Genomic DNA, 20,833 nt, shown 5'->3' with positions numbered 1-20,833 from the left:
AGCAGACAAAAGAGTTTGTATATATGTAATTATTGTCGTTGTAACTAATGTTATCATTATTTATATGACTATATCAGAGGTTAGGTAACCTATAAACAATGCTCATGTGAACTTTTTAAAATGACACCACATATCTTAATCCAATCACATTCATTCATTCACAAGTTACATACATTTCAATGGAATAGAAATAAAATAAGTTTTGTAATTGTACCAGTTTTTGTTTTAATATATATTAAAAATTTAATTTCAGTAAATATCCACAGTAACAGCAGGTATCCGAGGTGTTTTCAGTTACCAGGGTAACACACAGCAGAACCACAGACTGTATAAAAGAAGTGGACATACTCATCGTGACGTCACCCTTTTGAAGCCTCGAGTTTGGCTGATAGGGCACCGTCATGTTGATTTTTTGCAACCAGCAGCACCGGACGTGACCATATTTGGACGAGATGGTGGCGCTAGCTAGCTTGCTTAGCTAGATGCATCTGTAACTCACCTTAACTGTCATTTTAACAGGGCTGACAATTTTGTCTAGCAAACAACAGGCTTAAAACTAAATGGACTCACCAGAGAAATGAACAACCAACTCCTAATAAGCTTTTTCAACGGCGCTGGTTAAATTTACACAGTGCCGTGAGTCACTGTAGCCTGATTGACAGGTCGCCATGGTAATGACAAGTTAATCACAGAAATCCCGCTGTGAAGCATACTCTGCTTTATGGTCTATTTTCCTCTGAATGGGACCATAATTTTCTAAATTAACATCATTTTGTATTGAAGAAGACTTGAATCTAGCAAGGTAATAAATCAGCTGAGAAGTAGGGTCATTTTACCATTATTTATAATTGAACCAGACTTCTTTATGCGACCAGAAGAGTCCCTACCTGCAAGCCGTTCAATAGAATGCAGGTTTATGGGACTTCCGTGTTCGCCTCAGGTTTCTGACCGGAAGCTTCCCGCTTGGGCGGAACTGACGTGTGCTTTTTTTCCCCCTTAATAGACAATCCCTGAGCAGGGAGTAGAGAGTGCTGTTCATGCACACTGTGGATCAGAACGCAGCCTGAGCGTAGCTGTGCGAGAAAATGACCATATATGGAAAACTGGCTCCGTCCGTCAAACGGAACCGTTGGTAGAAAAAGCTATTCAAAACAGATCATTCAGAACAGGAGGAAATCAGAGGTTTTGGCTCACAGGGATTTCTTTTAAATACTTTAACCTCATTATTTAAAAAAATTAAATAAATTAAATAAAACTCATTATGTGAAACTTTGTTTAACATGAACATCCATCACTGTAGATAAGTCATAAGTCAAAATATGGGAAAGCATAATAGGTCTCCTTTAAATGTGCTTAAATTGCTTTTTACATTGTTTACAATTTTGTAGCTAATGCTAAATTTACCTTGTACATTATAATATGTAAGTAATATGTAAGTATAAGCTCTCCATCTGCAATTAAAACCTGCATGTAAACTCCACAAGTTAAAGCTGAGGACATGAATGTCTGGACCAAATTCAATGGCAGTCCATTGAAGTTGTTGATAGTTGCTGAGACATTTCAGTCAAACCCATAAATGTGAACCCACTGGTGGCGCTTGAGTAAAAGTCAGGGGATAAACAGAGAAAAACAGAAAAGTCAGTTGGATTTCTCCTCTGGGGACCACAAATGCACAACAATTTAATAGTTGTCACCCTAGGCACAATTAAAACTCACAAGTAAATGCGGTTCTATAGTATTTGTTGAAAGTGAATCTGGGATATTTACAGGAGACAATGAGGCAGGTAAATTAAAAATGGGTAAACACACAGAGAGAAGTACCCCATTTTCTGACATGCATTCAAGCCCATACATTCAACATATAAAACAATGTAAGAGTGTCTCTGGGTGAATCATTCCTTTAATATTTGTATTGAAAATGTGTGCGTGCGTGTGTGTGTGTGTGTGTGTGTTTGTGGGCATTTCACAAACGTGTGTGCTGGGACTGTCACTGTCTCACATTTTCATTGCCTCTGCTTCATGCTGCTTCTCCAGTCTGCTTTGACCTGCGCCTGTCCGTCTTCTCAACAGAGTGAGCAGTCCCCTAAAGACATGAGCCACCCTTGTGCCCCCATCAAAGACTCTACGAGGGACAACACTGCTGCATTTCATACACAGCGCTCTAAAAATGAGGTCCGACGCCCTGACTCCTCCCTACCTTCCACCAGTTTATCAAACACAGACAGTAGCTCTTCTGACCGCTGGTTTCCATAACTTTTTCTGTTTCTACTCTGGTCGACAGCTTTACTGCACGTTGTCGCTGATATAAATGTAACTTCACTGAAAAGCTCTAAGATTGTCCCGAATGTCTTGTGATGTGAGGCAGCAAAGAATGTGATAGCTAATGATAAGTAACAAAGTGAGATTAAATGGAGATTATCAATCAAAAAACTGAAGATACTGAAGAACTTTGTGTGGTCCTGTGTCCGTGTGTGTTTTTGTGGGTTTGTGTGTCCACATGATGTGTGTGTTTCTTAGGTCGGTATGTATCACGACCCCCATGGTGAAGATGGAGGTCCCTCCAAGGAGAACCGGATGATCTTCACTGAGTCCATGCCTCGGAGAGTAGGCAGCTTCTACCGAGGTATTGAGCAGGAATCGCCAAATGACAAAGTATATGTAGTGTGGCACCACATACGGTGTAAGGAAAGTTAATTCCTGACTCCTGAATTCAAGACTGACTGTTGTACTTCAGCAGTTCACTACTTTGAGCTAAATGCAAGGGTTAGAATGCTAACATAATGTTAACTTTCTCACAATGATAATGTTACCATGTTGATGTTTAGCAGGTATATTGTTTATCATAATCACCATCTTACGTTTACTGTGTTAGCATGCTAACATTTGATAATAAACACAAAGTACAATGTATTGTTGTCAACAATTATACAGGGAGATAATAATAATAAAAGAAGCAGAAATATCAACTTGGGCTTAAATAGACTTGGCTGACATGGTGGATTTGGGGAATTGTGAGTGCAGCAAAAAAAACACTGAGAATAGATAGACACCAGAAACATGAAACATCACAGATTAATAATTTTGAAGGCAGATTGTTCTTTTAAAATTTACCAACAAAACCTCCTCAGTAAAATATGCACTTCTAATAATTTTCTCTCCTCATTATTTATCTTCAGTCCCGTCACCCAGACCAGATAATTCCTCCTCTTTCCATGACGGTGTTGGGCAGGGTCGAGGGCCAGTAGTACCTGTTGTATCCGGAGACCCTGTTGCCATGGCCAACCACTCCAAACGCCAGACAGCTTTTGACTGGTGAGAATTTATGTTTTGAACTGGCATGGCATTTTTCTTGACTGTACATTCAAGGTTGTGTCAAGGCAACCTGCTTGAAGACATAAGTACCACAGTCTTTAAATGACTGAAATTAAATGAAACAAACCTCAAGTGTATGGTATTGTCATTTGATTGAAACAAATAATCTCTTACTTGTGTTGACTGTGTTAACAGTTGTTACTGTATTTATTGTCATAAACTGTAAGAGTGCACATTTAATATTAACTGAAAAAGAAACACTACTACTTATTAAAAAAATGTTTTATTTTTCTGTTTTGAAAAGAATACTGTTTATAGTTATTAGCTGACTTAAAGTTGAAATCTTAATACTGAGAATTATTCAAACACAGGCCTCCATGGTGTTATTTATATAGTATAGTTACTTATAGTAAAAGTGTTATTCATTGCATTATCTATTTAGTTTCTCCTCTAGCATATGAGACACACCTGGGAAGAAGTCACGATTTAATCCTGAGCTTGTAGTTACAAGCATGAGTCATGTGAACAATATTCCACATTTGTCATGTAGGACCACCGCAGAAGCAATGGTCATGAATCCTCCAGAGCCAGCCAAAGAGAAGGAAAAGCAAGGCTTCTTCAGAGCCATTAAAAAGAAAAAGAAGAAGACACAAATAGTAAGATTATTTAAGTCGTCACCTGTCATTTCATACAAGACAAATATTTCCTTTGGTTCTGTGTGTTGTTTCCCTTATCTATGAAATTCATTCAAAAATTATTATATGTAGCATCAGGATCTTTTGGCATCATTGAAAACTATTTGTTTGTTAACAGTGCTAACTGTGTGAATGAACACTGATATTTACCGGAAAGAGTGTTAACGGGTAATTCTATTAAATAACGTGGGTCTTATTCTTTTAGTTTCCATCATTCCTATTGTTAGGAACACTGGACTCACCAATCTAATTGCTCAATCTGGGAACACTGCAACATTGCTACAATAAAGTGCAACAGACAAATAAACACGAGCAGTCGGACAATCAGACATACTGTTAAAAAAAGCCCCAGGTTAGTCAAACTTATCTGGAAGAGGCAACAAAGGTGAACGTTAAAATTATTACCCAAACTGTCCGTTGTAAACATTAATAACAGTTTGCAGGCCAGCTTCTACCTCAACATTGACCTACTGTACTTAACGAAGTCGTGCACCTTCACACGTCCAATTTTTAGACAATTGGAAAAAGAAAATGTAAATGCATGTTTTCTGCCACTTCTGTTTTACGAATCTTAAAGAGGTCATGTACAGCGGAACCAAAGCCCTGGTTACGGGTTTGTTAGGACCCGCCCTACCCTGTTTCTGATTGGCCAGTAGTCCATAACTAGTTACTGCACATATGCAGCTCCCAACAAAGATCAAATTGAAGTGAGATGCTTCACTCCGTAGCTAAAACAGAGCATTCAACACACAGGGTAAAAAGAGGTGCTGCAATAATGTGCAGTATGACAAAAATGTGGTGGTTTTTGAAAATAAAACTATGTAAACCTATTCTTGTACAACCTCTAAATAAAATTATGAACCTGAATATTTGTATAATAGGACCACTTTAAGAGTTTGAGATAAATTGTTGCGGTGGTGCTAATGTTCCATGCCATTAAATCACTGCAGAAGAAAAGGGCACAATGAGATGATGTAATTAAAAAATGCCACTCAAACATGATGGAAATATGGTGTTTATGTTCATTTCATCTATTAATTCGAAGAAGGTTACAGTCTCCTCATTTTTCGTCTCTCCAGTGTGGCGGAAGCTTGTTTACCCAAGCAGGAACCTCCAAACAAAGTAACCTGGCTAAAATGTTGGCTTGTTTACAACCTGTCTGGACAATCTTACCACTATTTTGCCGCAGCTGACCGCATTGTAGTGATTCCATCATGTCAATTACTTTGGATACTACAATGTTAGAAATTATTAAGATAAGGCACAAGGTGTAGTTAAACAAATTTATCCTTAAATGCTTGTCTGAGCCTCCGCACCAGGATGTTGGTCCTTGTTTATCTTAACAATCAAATATTCATATTTTCTCTGTATGTTTTGGTAAGTGGTATTTATTTAGATGGTTGAGGATGTACTGCAGTTTTTTCTGCTTACTGTCAGAGATTTGTGTTGAGAGTTGTGGCTATGCGTCTTCTGCTCCACAGACAGACATGGAGGATGGGAGGAACCCCAGCATCAAGAAAAGCCTTTTCCCCCTCTTTAGCTCTAAGAATAGCTTAAAGCACAACTCAGCTGTCAAAGTCCTACCCGTAGTCGCCTCGCCCATGGTACAACACCAGCCTCCTGCACCCTACCCTGCCTCACCAGTAATCTACCCTCAACACTACGGCTGCATGTTAACTCACACTGCATTCACCAGAAAGACCTAGTTTGAAATCCTCTCAAGCACTTGATGATTAATTGGCTGCGAAATATTCTAAATTGAAAGGATTTCAAATATGTTTTCAGTCTAATACTGCACGGTGTTTGTGCATCTATTTTCCCTCACTATAATGTATGTCAAATGCAGTCACCTTACATTCACATTGTATTGTTAAGACATTGATATCATGCCGCAGTGTGTGCTGTTTGTGAGGCCAACATTTCTACACGCCGAGACTCATCCTTTTCGAATAAAACATTGTGTTATCATATGAGGGTCATGAACATATTCAGCACATTTGTAAGCACATGAACCCACACATATGTCCAAACTCATACTAACTCATATAACATATAAGGAAATCTGCTTTTTTTCTTGCAGAGAGTTTAAAGAGTCAAATTTTTGCTGATTTCAGCGTCTCCAAAGTGAGAATTTGCTGCTTGTTTGTCTTGTATTAAATTTATTTTGATGTCTTTTTTTTTTGGGAAGCAAGCATCAACTTCTGATTGCAATCAACAGATGAATTGATAATACAAAACACCATTAGTTGCTGCCCTACTGTATATTATAGTTTGTGTAAACCCACTCAGGCACAAAACTTCTAGAGAACCTGTCCATTTTTTTCTGTACGAAGTCATCATCATCACCACCTTGTGTTTTGTTTAGTGCTGCCAGAGGGGTGCATGAAAAACCTCACCGGGATTTGAGATGTGATTTTAGTGAGATGTGCTGTTGAGTAAGTACATAATTTGGATAACTAATAATATATGTATTTCTGTTTCTGAAATCTTAGGTTCCTGGTAACGGACAAGAACACCTGTCCCTGCAGAGAAGCTCCAAGTCATCCTCTCACCACAGCAGCCGACGGAAAAACCGCGAGCGATCCAGAGACCGAGACCGGGAGCGAGAACAGAGTCGGGACCGCGACAGAGAAAGAGAACGGGAGAGAGAAAGGGAGAGGGAGAGGGAGAGGGAAAGAGGGAGGGAGAGAGAGAGAGTTAATGACTGGCCACCAGACAAACCGGTAGACTCACACTCTCAGGTTTGTAATACTGTAGCTTGAAGATCATTGCACAGAGCACAGGCTTTCGCCATACAAAGTCATTCTGCAACACACAATTCAAACCCAAATTTATGCTTATGATATCATATGAAATGTGAAAGACTTTGCACAAAGGGATTTTTGTAGTCAGAAATGCAGGGGTTGTCAGCTGGAAGTGAGGCAAAGGTGTTCCATGTCAGCCTCATTGAATGTCATCCACTTTCTAGGTAACTTGTCACAAACATGTTATTTGCAGACAGGTACAGGTAGTTGTGTGCACAACTTGTATTTATTGCATAGTAACAGATTTTCTTAACCTACCAGGTCTTTATGAGGCAAATGGCTTGCATGATAAAGGGTGTGGTATACAGTTCATCAAATTCTTAATTAAATACTCTCTAGAAACATTATTAAAAATTGAAATAGTTGCAAAAAAAGCTGTATGAATCAGAAGATAGATAGATAGATAGATAGATAGATAAACACAGGAGGAATAGTAAAGTCAGAGTTGAGAGGAATTAGTGGAATTAGTAGAAATTAAGAAAAACATAGAAGCCTCATCCTTTAAGATCATTAGATCAACTGTATCTCTTTTTCTCACAACAGAGTCAACCACTCAAGTCACTCCGCAGGCTCCTTCACCTCTCACCTTCTTCCTCAAATCAAGGACAGCCGCCTCCTCCTCCTCCTCCAGACCTGCGCTTCCAAGCCCCCCTCCCCAACCCCCCTCAGCCCCCGTCCAAAGTGGGCTACTCTGAGGGTCGAGGGCACGTAGACAGCAGGGGGCACCCCGGGGTGAGCAGCTCCGCCCAGGCCAAAAGCCGCAAGGCCAGCTATCCCCTCCCTGGACAGATCGAGTCCAGCTGGCATGTGTCTGCTTTACAGCGGGCGGAGGGTGCTCAGTTCACCCCCGAACAGCTTGGCATCAAACCAGGGCAGAATGGACCCACTTTTACCCGAGCCTCCCGCACCAGGATGCCAAACCTCAACGACCTGAAGGAGACAGCGCTGTAAACCCACCCCAAACCACACCACCTCCAGTGTGTCTCCATCCTGGAAGCATCTGCCAAACGCAGACATCATGGTACTGTAGTAAAAGTTTACATGAAAGCCTATTTCACTGGATCAAGTCCTCATTCAGAAACATAGTTATTTATTGATGCTCATGTCTCTGAAATCTACAAAGACTAGATGTTGACAGGCCAAACACAAACACCAGTAACAGTGTTGTTAGGGAATCAAAAACAGAAAAGGGCCCACTCCCTCTCGGGATGCCAGTACTGTATCAGTTGTATGTTATTCTCTCTCTAATTAACAAGGTTAGAATATCAGAATACGCTGATCTTTCCTGTCAAGGAGACACTGCCCATGTGGCCTCTCTGCTGCCATCTTCTGCTCACAGGACACTACAGCAACACATCAGACAGCCCCTGTCACACAATGGTGGCCAAATAAACTCAAATGTTTTTCAAGCTCTGATATTTGATAGAACAAAAAAAGATTTATATCAACATTATTTATTAAATATTTATTTGATTTTAATTCAAGGATATAAGCTATAAATGACACAGTATGTAGGCTATATGGGAATATTATAAGGTAATATAGAATTAAATGTGTAATTGCAAGAGCTTTAGTTTCGACACAAAGAAATGCATAGATATTTATGTGTTGATAATACAATATGTCAAGGAATATTTAATAATGGTGAATGTCCTTTTTTGTTTCAATTTGATATGCTATTAACAGATTTTCATGTTATATCATGTTACAATTTTGCCCTTTTTTCTGTTTGTTTCATCAAAATGTAAAGAAAAAAATTTCAGACACTACATCTGGTACAAATCTGTCCATCACCCTCATGACAGTTAAAAAATTTGTGAAAAGTTGGGCAATTTGTCTACAGGGTTTGGTAGCAGCAGAAAAGCCAGAGCGAGACTGTTATGCTCTGTGCATTACATACAATAATTGTCAGTTCACTTTATGTCCCTCGCTTGGTGTCATCATTTTAAAATAAGCCCCATTTTCAGTCTTTCAGTTCATTCATCAGCAACAACAGCTTTCCAGCTCCGTGCTGCCATGTTGGTTTTGTCTACAGCCTTAACAGCAAGTAACGGCATCAAGACTTTGGTGCCCATTGGTGGTGAAATGTTAGCCTCTTGAAATGAGGTCTGACTGACTCAAATACAACATCTAAGTTTTCAAGATAGTAGGACAGCACTGCAAAAAGGCATACCTCACCTACGACCTTTAAGATCTTAAAGCTTAAGTCTGGTGGTGTTTTATATTTCCCTATGTCAACAAATCCCATGAAAACACCAAAACCAACTAACTAACAACAATGTGTTTGTGTATCCAAAACCTGATTTGGCTTACTGCTCTGTGCCATAGTTGTTATCCAAAAATGTTGGCTGGGTGACATTTTCCTTCATTACCATGAAACAGGACACTGTAGTGTATTTAAAAAACAATTGCAAACATTGTATACCATCTTGCTGCTATAAATGCTCATTAGAGAACCAAATGTGTATTAATCCGCAGCTGAAAATAGTCCTTAACAAATGCGCTATTTATTCATGTTTGAGTAATGTTTGCTCAAAAATACAGTGCTCGTCTGTTTTAGGAAATGACTTACCTTTTTAAATATTAAAGTATTTAATTAAATTTTTTGTAAAATAAATAAATAAAAAGATTTTTGTCTTCAGCATGATTTTGGAATTTAAAAAATAAAACAATACATTTCTGACTTTTAAGGAGAAACCAATGGTCTGGGAGACCTCCTGGGGAAGTCAGAAAGTATTGAGAAACGGACCAAGACCACGTTAAGACTGACAGTAACCCTACATGAAAAATGCAGCCCTCATAGCGGGGGTTCCAACACAGGGGTAAAACAATGCATGATCGTCCGGCAAAAAAGTTAAACCTGGCTCAGCTTTTGCCGCAACACGACATCACTCAAATACATACTAGGGCACATGGCTGGTAGATTACTTGTTGTTTTTTACATGAATATTGTATTTCTTCTGATTATTTTACAATTATTGTTGCTGTGATAACCTTCCAGGGTTGTAAAATTCTGTCTCAGAGTATTATAAACCACTGTGTAGTGTTTTGGCATCTAATAAGCCTTTAAATGCATTAATTTCTTCCATCTGGACATCCTGGATCGTATTTCATTTCTCACCGGTACCCAGAACAATACACCACCACCAATGCACCATCTTGTGTTGTCTTAATACAGGGCTGTTTTGGGGCACAATAATGATCTTGTTTCTTTCCTGGGATTTGTTGACAATAAGAAAGATAGGGAGTAACACCAGACTTATCCTTTAATGTGTGTGTTTACATTTTTCTGTGTGCATTTTAAAATCTTGTGTTATCAAAGTTTTTGTAAATGCCTTTTGTAAATCTGAATTTGGTTTTCCTACTGTATTCGCATTACAACTTTTATTTTTAATATTAATAGTCATGATCAGGGATCTAACTAGGTTATTCATAAAAGCATTTATTTGTTGTCTACTGACTGTGGATAATAAAAAAGCTGGGTTGTTAGAACAAAATGCTGTTTGCGGCCTAGGCAAAATATACATCAAAGTTTTCCTTCCAGTCTTACCTTTATCCTTCCTTCCTTCCTCTTCCTCAGTGGTTTTACAGCTTAAAGTGAAGAAGAAAAGTGAATGAAAGAAGGATGGATGCATTTGTGCAAAAATGAAGACATTTGTGTTCCAAAGTGAGAGTTTAGTTTTGGGAGAATTTCATGTTTTGTTTCATCCGTTCGATAGGACGAAAATACACTTGCAAAAAAAAAAGGGGGGAAACGCAAATTAACGAATTGACCACACGGCTGATTGAAAGCAATAACATTTAGAAAAAGACTCAGACTGATGCATTTTGTACAAGCCAAATCAGTGGCTAGTTAAATTTGAGCCAAATATAGCACAGAGAAGGATTTCCAGTTGGAGACTGTGATTAAAGCAAGTGTCCACATATAATATCAAGACATCGCTCTGCAATACATTTTTTTATTTTCAATTTGTCCTTGAACATTACCCAGGACAGGCAAAACTGCCCCATGTTGTGTTTCAGGAAAATTCTGATTGTTAATGAATGTAAATGACTGTTGATGTGGGTTTGTCAATATCATTAATAGGACAGAGTGATGACAAAGCTTGCCTTGCCAGTGACCCCGAAGCCTTATATTAGCTTACTGACTCAACACATCAGATGGAAATGGAGGCTTCAACCACCAGTAAGTCACATACATTGAGAACTGAGAAGAGAAGAAGAACTTTTGTTCACAAATGTGAATGTGTTTCCTAAAACATCTGTTGTTTCTTTTTATTCATTAAGCTGTTCCCCACTTCTTACAGGGTGTAAATAGAAATAATAGATTGTATCTATACTGACCATTCTAATTTCAATATGATAGGGTCTCATAATAAAAGCCAACTGTACATTTTTGAACGGCTCATATGTTTATGTACCAAAGACAGACAAAATGAAAACACATACATATATATATATATATATATGCATATTTATTTCATCATGGAAATAGGTTTAAGATACAAAGAACACACATTCAGAATCAGTAAACTCTCCAATGTATCCCCAAAGCACCATGGGAAACTTAACTGAAATGTTAAAGAAAAAAACAGGAGATAACCACAGTACAAGACCACATCTGAATATGAGTGAATTTTACATCCCACAATCTTTATATAGCACTGAAGAGTGATGTTTTTTTCAAAGTGCCTGAGATTAAAATGGTGAACAAAAGAGAAAACAGGAAGGAAGACCACATGCATATTTTAAGAAAAGGCCTGGCATAATTTCACATTTTATTTATCAACAAATCCCATGAAAATCCCCAAATCAGCAACATGTTAATGTCAGCCTTGTCTGTCAGGCAAGACCATTTGTTCATATTTCAGACAAAACATTACTTAAAACTGGTGTAAATAGACTATTTTCAGTTGCAGATTAATCCACATTTGGTACACAAAAAGGGTGGTCACAATTATATACTTTATACTAAAAAGGGTTATTAATTTCCTAAAACAGCTGGACACAATTTTTTTTGCAAACATTACTCAAACGGGAGCATATAATGCATTTGTTTGGGACTATTTACAGCTGCGGACTAATACGCATTTGTCACACAATGACCCATTGAGTATTTAGACCTGCAGGAGGGGGTGTATTCACTTTAGATAAACTATAGAGCCTATGCTCTTTGCAATGAAGAAACATATCACCCAGTGCAACAGTGTGGTTCATTGTTGTGTTTTCAATAGTTTTTGGGAATAATAAAATAAATATATTTCAAATAAAGGAAACGGTACTTGTTGGTACAATCAATTCACTGTTAGTTTTGTTCTTTTCATGGGATTTTTTGACAGTAAGAAAAATGTAGAGTATTACCTGACGTGTCCTTTAGGGAAAATAAGAAGGAGAGACTGACTGAGAGCAGAACTATAAATTCCCTGTTTACAATTAAATATCAGGAGAAGCAGACAGGATTTCACAGAAGGACAGAAATGTTTTGGAAGAGCTTATTTCAGACCAGTGGATACAACATCCATAGCAACGCTACCTCTCCCTCTTGATGCCTAATTATTGCTTTGAATTTATGCCATTTCATTTCAAATGGAACAATCTATTGAGAACTCAACACATTAAAGCCCCCAGTGTGAGACTGTTTTAACACAGACAATGGAGAGTGGAGTGAATGAAAGCTCATTGAGCATATCAAACAAATGTTTTAATGAAATCACGTAAGTCAAACTGTAGTGTGTATTTAAAAAGATTTTAAACAGAATATTATTGTCTCAATTTGTGGTTTTATACATGTAGCTGGAGGGGGCTAAATCTGTGGATATAATAACCGACCACACAGGTATGGATGGATGTTTTGGACAAGGCCTCTGGGATGGCAGGAGGAAAGGTTCAGATGCATTTGTTCATGCAGAGCAGCAGCTCCAGGCGCAGAGCAATGCGTGTGTGCCATCCGAGGGGGAGGATGCGGATGTAACGTGCCACGATGGGTGGCCGCAGGAGGTTCTGCACAGACGAGGAGCGGTCAGAGTTTCCATAAAACACCTGAGGAGAGAGGAGTGAAAGGTCAGGACAGATTAGTTTAGACAGACATTAATAATGACTGAAGTTAACTGAATATACTGCTTTTGTAATTATATTGCAATCATTTTTCTTCGATTAATCAAAAAGTTTTAAAATCAACATATCAGAAAATTGTGAAAAATGCAAAATTAAAATTTCAAGGTCCAGGTGACCGCTATAGATGTTTTGTAGTGTAGATGTTGTAGTGTTTATTTGTCAGTACAACAGGCAAAAAGATATGAAGTAAAGAAAAGCAATTTCTTCAGCTAATTAACCTGTTCAAGAGAGCATTGTAGTTGAAACATCAAAAATAAATTAGCCAGTAACACATATTTAACATATTTAAAATATATTATAATAAATGTACTGTATGTATGCAAATGTTTCTATTTTCACAAAAATAAAACTCTAATGTTTAGTTTTTCAATTTATGATGTCACCATTAAGACAGTCAGTGCTGTGTTGTTAAATGGCAGAACTGTGATGTCAGATGTAACCTACACATACTGATTGTGTCTCATACAATATAGTGTTTTGGGTTTTTTTTAGCTTTGACTGGATTCAACTGACCCTGTTGTTTCCAGTCTGGTCTTTGTAGTAAATCCAGTTGAGGTTTTCATCTGTACGGTACTGAACACTGTACTTGGTGATCCACTCATCAGCGTCACAGCGACCCTGAGTGAGGATCCCTGACACCACCATCACCTCCCTCAGGTCAATCTGCAGCCACTGACTGCTGTCCTGGAACTTAGACAGCCAGGCACACCTGGAGGAGAAACACAAACATTGAATGTAATGTAATGGAGTTAGGCTTGTTTACAACACATGCACACATGGACGTTGGTTCAGTTTTGTTAGCTGATGTTTTCTCAGAGTGGATAACAAAGAAAGAGGCATAAAATATAGCAGGTTATATGCCTTTTTCATTGTAGGAAAATCACAGGTTACTGTACTACTAATAACAACAATAACAATGGCTCTGTTATAGTAAGTCATGACACTGGTGTGACAGTGACTGGAGTACGCAATACCAGGACTCTATAGTAAACAAAATGGAATTCATTGTTAGTTTTATTATTTAACTGTGTGGTTTTCTTACTTTTCATTTCAAAATGTCTTTTGGTCTGTGAAAATGATGTTTGGTTAGAACACCAAAACTAAAGAAGCACCACATAAATGCAAATGCAAAACAAAGGAACAAAAGATTGAGAATCTGACCAAGCCTATGACACAAATGTTGGGTATTTCACAGTTTTTGATTTTTATAAAATCCATTTAATAAATTCATACAGGAGGGTTTAAATTGGGGTTAAGTTAAGTTGTTTTTGCTTGATATCTGAAGAAGTATTTTCTTAAAGAGAAAGACATTAATATAAATAAAGTATAAAAAAATATTATAAATATATTTATATATTAATATATATAATAATATATAGAGAAATAAACACTGCAATATTATATTCTGGTTGAAGCTTTTAAGGCTTCGATACTGTGCGTACAGCTCCTTACAGTCAGCATTTTCATTTGGCATATTCTTGCAATGACTGTCTTATTTATATTTATATTTTTAAGCAAACGCATATTGTCATGTCAACCTTAACAAATGCCCCTTACTTAATGAGAGATGGGTTACATTTTCTGAGAGTACACTTTTTATAATACTGTTCTTCACAGATGGCAGACGCCTAGACATTTGTTTATTAGGGTTTTTTTTCCCTGAGACAGAACAGTCTCTGGGAAAGGCAACATTTTACAAGCTAAAATCAAAGCAAATCTCTATTAAAAAATAGATTACTAGAATTACTATCTGGTAATATCAAGTCTACTTGTTGGCATGTACTTACCCAAAGCCCTGACCATTAAGCCGGGCCTTGCTTGGGAGCCATGATGAGAACCAGCCGGTGTACTGGTCCTGGTTGGAGCAGGTGATCTGGTCTGGATTCACTGATCCGGCCTCAAAGCCCAGAGGCTTGTGGTACGGACACTCTGCAGGTAGATCGGAGACAAAGTTATAAGAGGTCTTTATTTAAATCTCTTTTGTTATTTATAATAATAATAATAATACAACTTTATTTGTATTGCACTTTTCAATACAGGTAACAAAGTGCAAAATGCAAAACAGACAATTCAAAAAGCAATCAGTATCACACAGAGAGGTGTACAACAAGTATACAAAAGTCAAAAGTCAATGTACAATTAAATACTCAATAAGTGAAACATAAACAAGTCAAAAATGTGTCATAAGAAGTAATATAAAGCCAGGAACAGACTCTGCGAGCCTGATCACCTCTGGTAGACTGCTCCACAGTGTAGGGGCCCTGACATCAAAAGCTATCTCCTTTGTTTTTTAGCCTAGACCTTGGAATAGCTAGCAGTGTCTTACCAGAGGATCTCAGTCTGCGTTCTGGGGATATATGAAGGTGCCAGCCCATGCCTGGCCTTAAAACTGGCACATTGCACATATTTGTTGTTAATTTGTTGTTCCATTGTTATTTTTATTTTATTATCATTTTTTTTTTTTTTTTTTTTTTTTTTATTGACAGTTGTATTATTTTTCTCTATTCTTCTGTTATTCTTATATAACTTGCATTTGTTTATTACATATTTATATATTTCTACATCTATTTATGTCAACTGTATGTCTGTCTGCACCTTAACACCAAAGAAAATTCCTTTTATGTGTAAAACACTACTTGGCAATAAAGCTCCTTCTGATTCTAATTGTGGTTAGAAGAATTTTTAAATCAATCCTAAAAGAAACAGACTGCCAGTGCAACGATGTTAAAACTGCTCGACTTTTAACTCACTGCAGCTATTTCAGTTAATATCATTGTTTTTCACTAACAGACCTCCTGGATACATGGATTTCAAGGTCATCACCATGATGGAGAACACAAACACATCTGCCAGCAGCTAAGCATTAAAACACTGAAATGTGACCAGCAAGTGATCATCGCTAAGCCTTTATACAGTAGATCCTTAATTCTCCATCTCTCTATCCTTTCCTCTCTCTCCATGCTCACCCCTGCTGAGTCCCATCATCACACCGTCCTGCTCCCAAAGCCCCTGCCGTTAGCAGCCCATATCCCATTCTAAAAGCCTGCAGTTTAATTTTCCAGTTAGAGATCAGCGATGTCCATTAGGGCGGCAGGCGGACAGATGGCCATGCTCTATCCACAGCTTTAGCTCTGTGTTGCTCCCATGTTTTGATCTGTCAATCTGCCCTCTCACTTCCACTAAAAACACGTGTGTCCTTTGTTGACATAGTCAATATATATTCTAAATAAATTTATGGGAAACATGAGAGAGCTGCACGAGTGAGGTTGTTTTCTGAAAGTTTCAGAGAAAAAACATCAGCTACAGATGCATAGAGCAGAAACCTGCTGAACTTTTCTTACTACTGGCTTAAGCCTATCTGGCACAGGGTCACATCCTGTCTAATCCCAGTATTACAACGCATACAGCAGAGCCTGTGTGAGCGAAGGAGATAAGTGAAACATATTGAGATGGCTGAATTAATGGAAAAACCAAAAGGTGAGACATGAGGAACTGAGGTGGAATAAAGTCTAAGGCTGAGCAAGAAAGTCTGCCTCACTCATCATTTATCATCACCAGGTCCATAATTACTGGTTTCTGTGATTGTGTGATTGGCACAGTCTATTAAGAGCCCCGTAATCTGAGCATCATGTTCTGAGATAATGATTATCTGCTGAACTCCTTTCTCCTCTTTGTCACCGGTTGCCATGTGATTTGTGGCTCACTTGACACTCTGAATCACCAAGGAAAACCCTCTCACTGTACATCAATTCAGCCTTCTTCCCTTCAAGCCTGACATAATTCAAGTCTGATGGTTACATCTCAGGCCCAATGAGGCAGCCATGAGATATCTTTGTTTGTTTGTGTCTTTGCAGGAGATCTCAAAACAGGCAGCAGTTTTCACAGAATGAAGTGAAAAATGGACATTTCCATGTGTTTCCAAGTATGACTGGATGTTGAGATCAATAGATTGACAGCTGCGGTTTCCAAGGTCTAGAATGGAGTTTCATTTTTAACCAAGTAAGTATTTTTTGGTTTGTATTTGTGCGATACAATAATTCTTTGAGCATTTTGGAACATGACCAACTACACTTCCATGAATGAAAATAATCTGCCACATGAGAAAGTAAATTTTGACTCTGCAATGTTAGCGAAGGTATTTCTGTTTCTTTTCACAGCTCCATCTGCATCACCGTCTCTGAGGATGTCCAGTGGAGCATGTCCACCCTGTGGTGACAAATCTGGACTCTAATGCATTCATGCATGTACATGTACATATAGACACACACACACACACACACATTTAAACTCTCGATCCATCTGCACAGTAGAACTTAAGTGATTCTTTGATTAATCAAATGACAGGAATTTAACCTGAAACTATTTTGATAACAGATTATTCATTGAAATAATTTTTCAAGCAAAATGTCCCAGGATTTGTGGTTTAAGCGTCTTAAATGTGAAGATTTGCAGTTTTGCTTATTTTATAGTAAATTGAGCTTATTTGGATTACAAAAACACAATGATGAATCCATTAATTACAGAAATATTTGACTTATTAATTCATAATAAAAAGTAATTGTTAGTTGCAGACCTACAGCATTGTACATTTCCAGCAGGTTAAACAGTCAGATATATACTCTTGTCCTCGTCCACTATCTCAGTTAGCTCACAGCTTTGCGTGTTCATTATCTGAATCTAACACTGCCATCACAATTTACTCCTCATTACAAGTACTACTATTAGTTTAATGATTCATTTTGATCATCCAATCAACAAAATCTCTTAATTAGTAGGTCAAAGAATGGCCTCATTAGAGCTTGGAAAATCCGTGCTCAGTGTGTGGTAAAGTGCACGTGATGCAAAATGTAATTTCATACTTGGATAAAACATCAGTTTGAGATTTAAGTGCACTAAATGAAAACCATTCAATTGCACTAATGAATAAGTGTATTTTTAAGAAAGTTACAGGTTATTGGCATAAAAGGGGGTTAGAGAGAAGGCTGTATTTGATGGTTTTTAACCTGGCATGCAGTCCACTCCTCGCACCATGGAAGAGCCAGTCCCAATGGATGAAAACTCAGTCGGGGATTCTCCTCCTTCACAATCACATTTGCAAGACCTGCTGGTCCACGCCTCAGACACTCCAATCTCATATAAACACACACAAACAACATTTAATACATGCAATCTAAAATAGTATCATAAGAAATAGAAAACAGTCGTAGAAATATAATTGAAAAAATATTTTCACTGATGGCTGAAAAGACAATGATGCAGCAGAGACTGAAACCTTCTTATTTCTCATCACAGCAGATTTCTGGTGTTCAATTGGAGAGAAATAAACTCCAAGCTGAGATGTTTCTGGTGTGGCTGATCTAAACTGCTGCTTTTAAAGAGTAAAATCATCTCTGACATTTTGATTAGGTTTCTTCATACCTCTTGAGCATGAATGCTGATGAACACTGTTCAGGCAGATGGACAGAAAGACGAAACAAATGTCAGCCAGCCGAAGAAGCACAGAGGAAAAAACAAAACAAGACTGTTAGGACACAGTAGTCATCCATTGTAGCAAACAAAATCTGTGCATCAATCTGTCAATTTAACCACATATACGGTAGGTAAATAAACACAGAGAGAATAAAGTATGATGTCACCTAAGAAAAACCAGGATGACAATCTTAAGGATTACTGAGGAAATCAGATGTATTTGTCAAATTCCAATTAGGAATCAATTTGTTCAGATCAGCGTTTCAAGGTTTTCTTCAACATATTAAGTTTGAGGTGACTTAACTCCTTCAAAGATTTCTGCTTTCAAATCACACAGATTATGGGTTCACAAGGACCAAAGTGTAAACTGACTGAAATCGTACCGTTAGCTCCCAGAAGAAGCAGGGCCAGCAGGAAACGCTGCATGTTGAGAGCCATCTTCCAACCCACCGACTGTAGACTGAGCAACCAAGGCAGCAGTGATAGAGAGGCTGGATTACAATAATCCACAGGACACTAATGGCCTTACCTAATGCCGTCCTTATCTGACAAAGCCCTTCCTGCAGCTGTTCACGCACCACCATCAACGACCACCAGCACCACCGTACATTCTGGAAATCACTGCACAGTCAAAGGGGTCAAGTCAAAAATCCTGCATAAAAAACAAGAGCCAGAGTGGTCAATTGGTCATGTGACAGATTTGGGTTGTGTGTGTGTGCAAAAGAGTGAGAGAGAAGGAGCCGGAGGGTGGTGTTGGCTTATGCTGGGCCTTGTGATCCATATGATTGACCAGAAGGTCTACTTTTAGGTTAATTTATGGCTGTTTTTGTATGTATTCTGCTTTTTCTTAAAGCATTATCTCGTTAATGTTAATACTATATATATTAAAGAAAGAAAGATAGAAAATAAATAAATTTATATAGCCAACATTTAATGTATGTAGCCAACATTTAATTTCCACTACTAGAAGAGGTAATGAAAAAACATTTAAAAAGAGATAATATGACAAGTTAGTATAGTTAGCTATTTCTTTTGACCCACAGGCATCTAGGGGTAAATCTTCTTAGAAACATACTTGAATTAAATTATTTTTATTATCATTAAAGAAAAAACTGATAGTGTGTTTATTTTTTTATTGTTTAATGAATTTTGAAGTAAATTATGGGAATATGGATTAACATGGTTAAGTGTTATCACATGTGAGGTTTTAAACAGACATACTCCTGTTGATACTTCTCTCTCCATGTTAGATACTCAGGCTACAGGCATCTGAACTGAACACCCAGGGATTCAAAGCATGTTGGGTGAAAGCAATTAAGCCTAATTAAGCAAAGTTGTTTTCAATTTGTGTTAATCAAAACATCTTTTTCACTCCTCACACATTCTTTTTTCTATTCTGGTCTCGGGCTTGGTGGCCTTCTGAAGGAGGTGCTGTTAATTTCATCAGTTGGTTTCTTTTTGAGTGTGTTTTTGACTAAGTTAAACAGCGAAATGAAAGCTCCTGTCAGAGCCACACGCAAGTTTCCTTCACAAAGAAAGAGGAGGATCCGAGCTCACTCCACTCTCATCTACAGAGCTCATAAAGAGGTTAGAACAACAGCACCAACTTGAGTGGACACGTGATGTTTAAAACTTGACCAAAGACTTGTCATCTTGTTTTGTTTTTTTTCATGGAATGATATATAATAATATTACAGCAGGTCTTTCCTAGTGGATTATACAGGTTACAGTGTCTTGGATGGAGACTATGAAAAGTGTCCTATAATGCTGCTCAAAACCTCCTTCAGCTTCTCAGCTCTTCTGCAGGTCTGTCCAGCTGAGATGAGGAGTCCGGACTTCATTGACCGTCGGCTGAGTTTTCCCAAACCAGTCCTACTCAGACTGGTGAGCTTGGAGGCTTCCCGGCTGTCACGAACCAACAGACTAAAAGTGATCACGCTCCAGGAGATCAATGCTGCTGTCACACTAGTACGACGGAGGATTCATACGAGAACTGCAGCATGAAGAGTTGGACCTGAGCTGTACATAAATGTTGTTTTTATCATTAAAGACTTTATTCTAAATTAAATCTTTGCCTATATGCAAGTTTTGTATAATGATGCCAAGTAGTAAGTAAAAACATTAGGTCCTCACCTCCATAGCAGTAAGTGAGCTGATTGTTTATGGAACATATTAATGACAAACTGTCTTCAACAAAGCTGAACAATTGAAATGTTGAGATTTAAGAGGGTGTAGTGACAGGCTTTGTCAGGTTTTGAATGCAAATTCCTGGTATGGCTGGGTTTTTGTCTCATCGCAGTTCTCAAATTTGGTTCACTTGAAATGGTGGATTCCTCTTTACATATTTCTGGCTAATATGCTTTAGTAGGACCAACCTTATCTGGCTGCTTTCTGCAGTCTTTCAAATTTTAAAAAGGTGACTCTTAAATCCAGCAAGGT

At 38.0% G+C, this 20,833-nt stretch overlaps 2 protein-coding genes across 5 annotated transcripts in view; one reads left to right on the top strand and one right to left on the bottom strand.

Annotated features, from left to right (window-relative positions):
* Window positions 1-11,229, top strand: part of cdkl5 (cyclin-dependent kinase-like 5) — a 47,050-nt gene extending 35,821 nt beyond the window's left edge. For 2 of the 4 annotated variants that reach the window (XM_038701519.1, XM_038701520.1), the window contains 7 exons: window positions 2,071-2,172; window positions 2,518-2,623; window positions 3,177-3,312; window positions 3,863-3,968; window positions 5,489-5,650; window positions 6,500-6,748; window positions 7,355-11,229. In XM_038701519.1, coding sequence (XP_038557447.1) covers window positions 2,071-2,172; window positions 2,518-2,623; window positions 3,177-3,312; window positions 3,863-3,968; window positions 5,489-5,650; window positions 6,500-6,748; window positions 7,355-7,762 — 1,269 coding nt within the window. In that variant the 3' untranslated portion in view covers window positions 7,763-11,229. The remainder of the gene's footprint in view (window positions 1-2,070; window positions 2,173-2,517; window positions 2,624-3,176; window positions 3,313-3,862; window positions 3,969-5,488; window positions 5,651-6,499; window positions 6,749-7,354) is intronic. The other 2 variants (XM_038701521.1, XM_038701522.1) reach the window with 2 other exon arrangements.
* A 1,251-nt stretch (window positions 11,230-12,480) lies between these two features.
* rs1a (retinoschisin 1a) lies at window positions 12,481-19,074 on the bottom strand. The gene is made up of 6 exons (XM_038701524.1): window positions 18,778-19,074; window positions 18,344-18,369; window positions 17,929-18,055; window positions 14,713-14,854; window positions 13,439-13,634; window positions 12,481-12,850 (listed from the first exon to the last, which is right to left on the bottom strand). The coding sequence occupies exons 1-6, from the start codon at window positions 18,830-18,832 to the stop codon at window positions 12,698-12,700; spliced, it is 699 nt and encodes a 232-aa protein (XP_038557452.1). The 5' UTR covers window positions 18,833-19,074; the 3' UTR covers window positions 12,481-12,697.
* Between the last annotated feature and the right edge of the window lie 1,759 nt (window positions 19,075-20,833).

The sequence above is a fragment of the Micropterus salmoides genome, unplaced genomic scaffold (assembly GCF_014851395.1).
Source record: "Micropterus salmoides isolate LMB-PRFRI ecotype aquatic unplaced genomic scaffold, ASM1485139v1 Ms_hic_scaffold_6, whole genome shotgun sequence".
Classification (NCBI taxonomy): Eukaryota; Metazoa; Chordata; class Actinopteri; order Centrarchiformes; family Centrarchidae; genus Micropterus; species Micropterus salmoides.
The sequence above is the reverse complement of the archived record's forward strand: the minus strand, read 5'-3'. Positions and strand labels throughout refer to the sequence as shown.

What these genes read in the sequence shown, in the direction of transcription:
- rs1a (XM_038701524.1), bottom strand. Translation starts at nt 18,832, where the DNA reads ATGGCTCTCAACATGCAGCGTTTCCTGCTGGCCCTGCTTCTTCTGGGA. An exon ending in GCTTCTTCTGGGAGCTAACG is followed by an intron (nt 18,370 to 18,777) that starts GTACGATTTCAG and finishes CTGCCTGAACAG; the next exon opens with TGTTCATCAGCATTCATGCT. An exon ending in ACCAGACTGGAAACAACAGG is followed by an intron (nt 12,851 to 13,438) that starts GTCAGTTGAATC and finishes CTCTCTCCTCAG; the next exon opens with GTGTTTTATGGAAACTCTGA.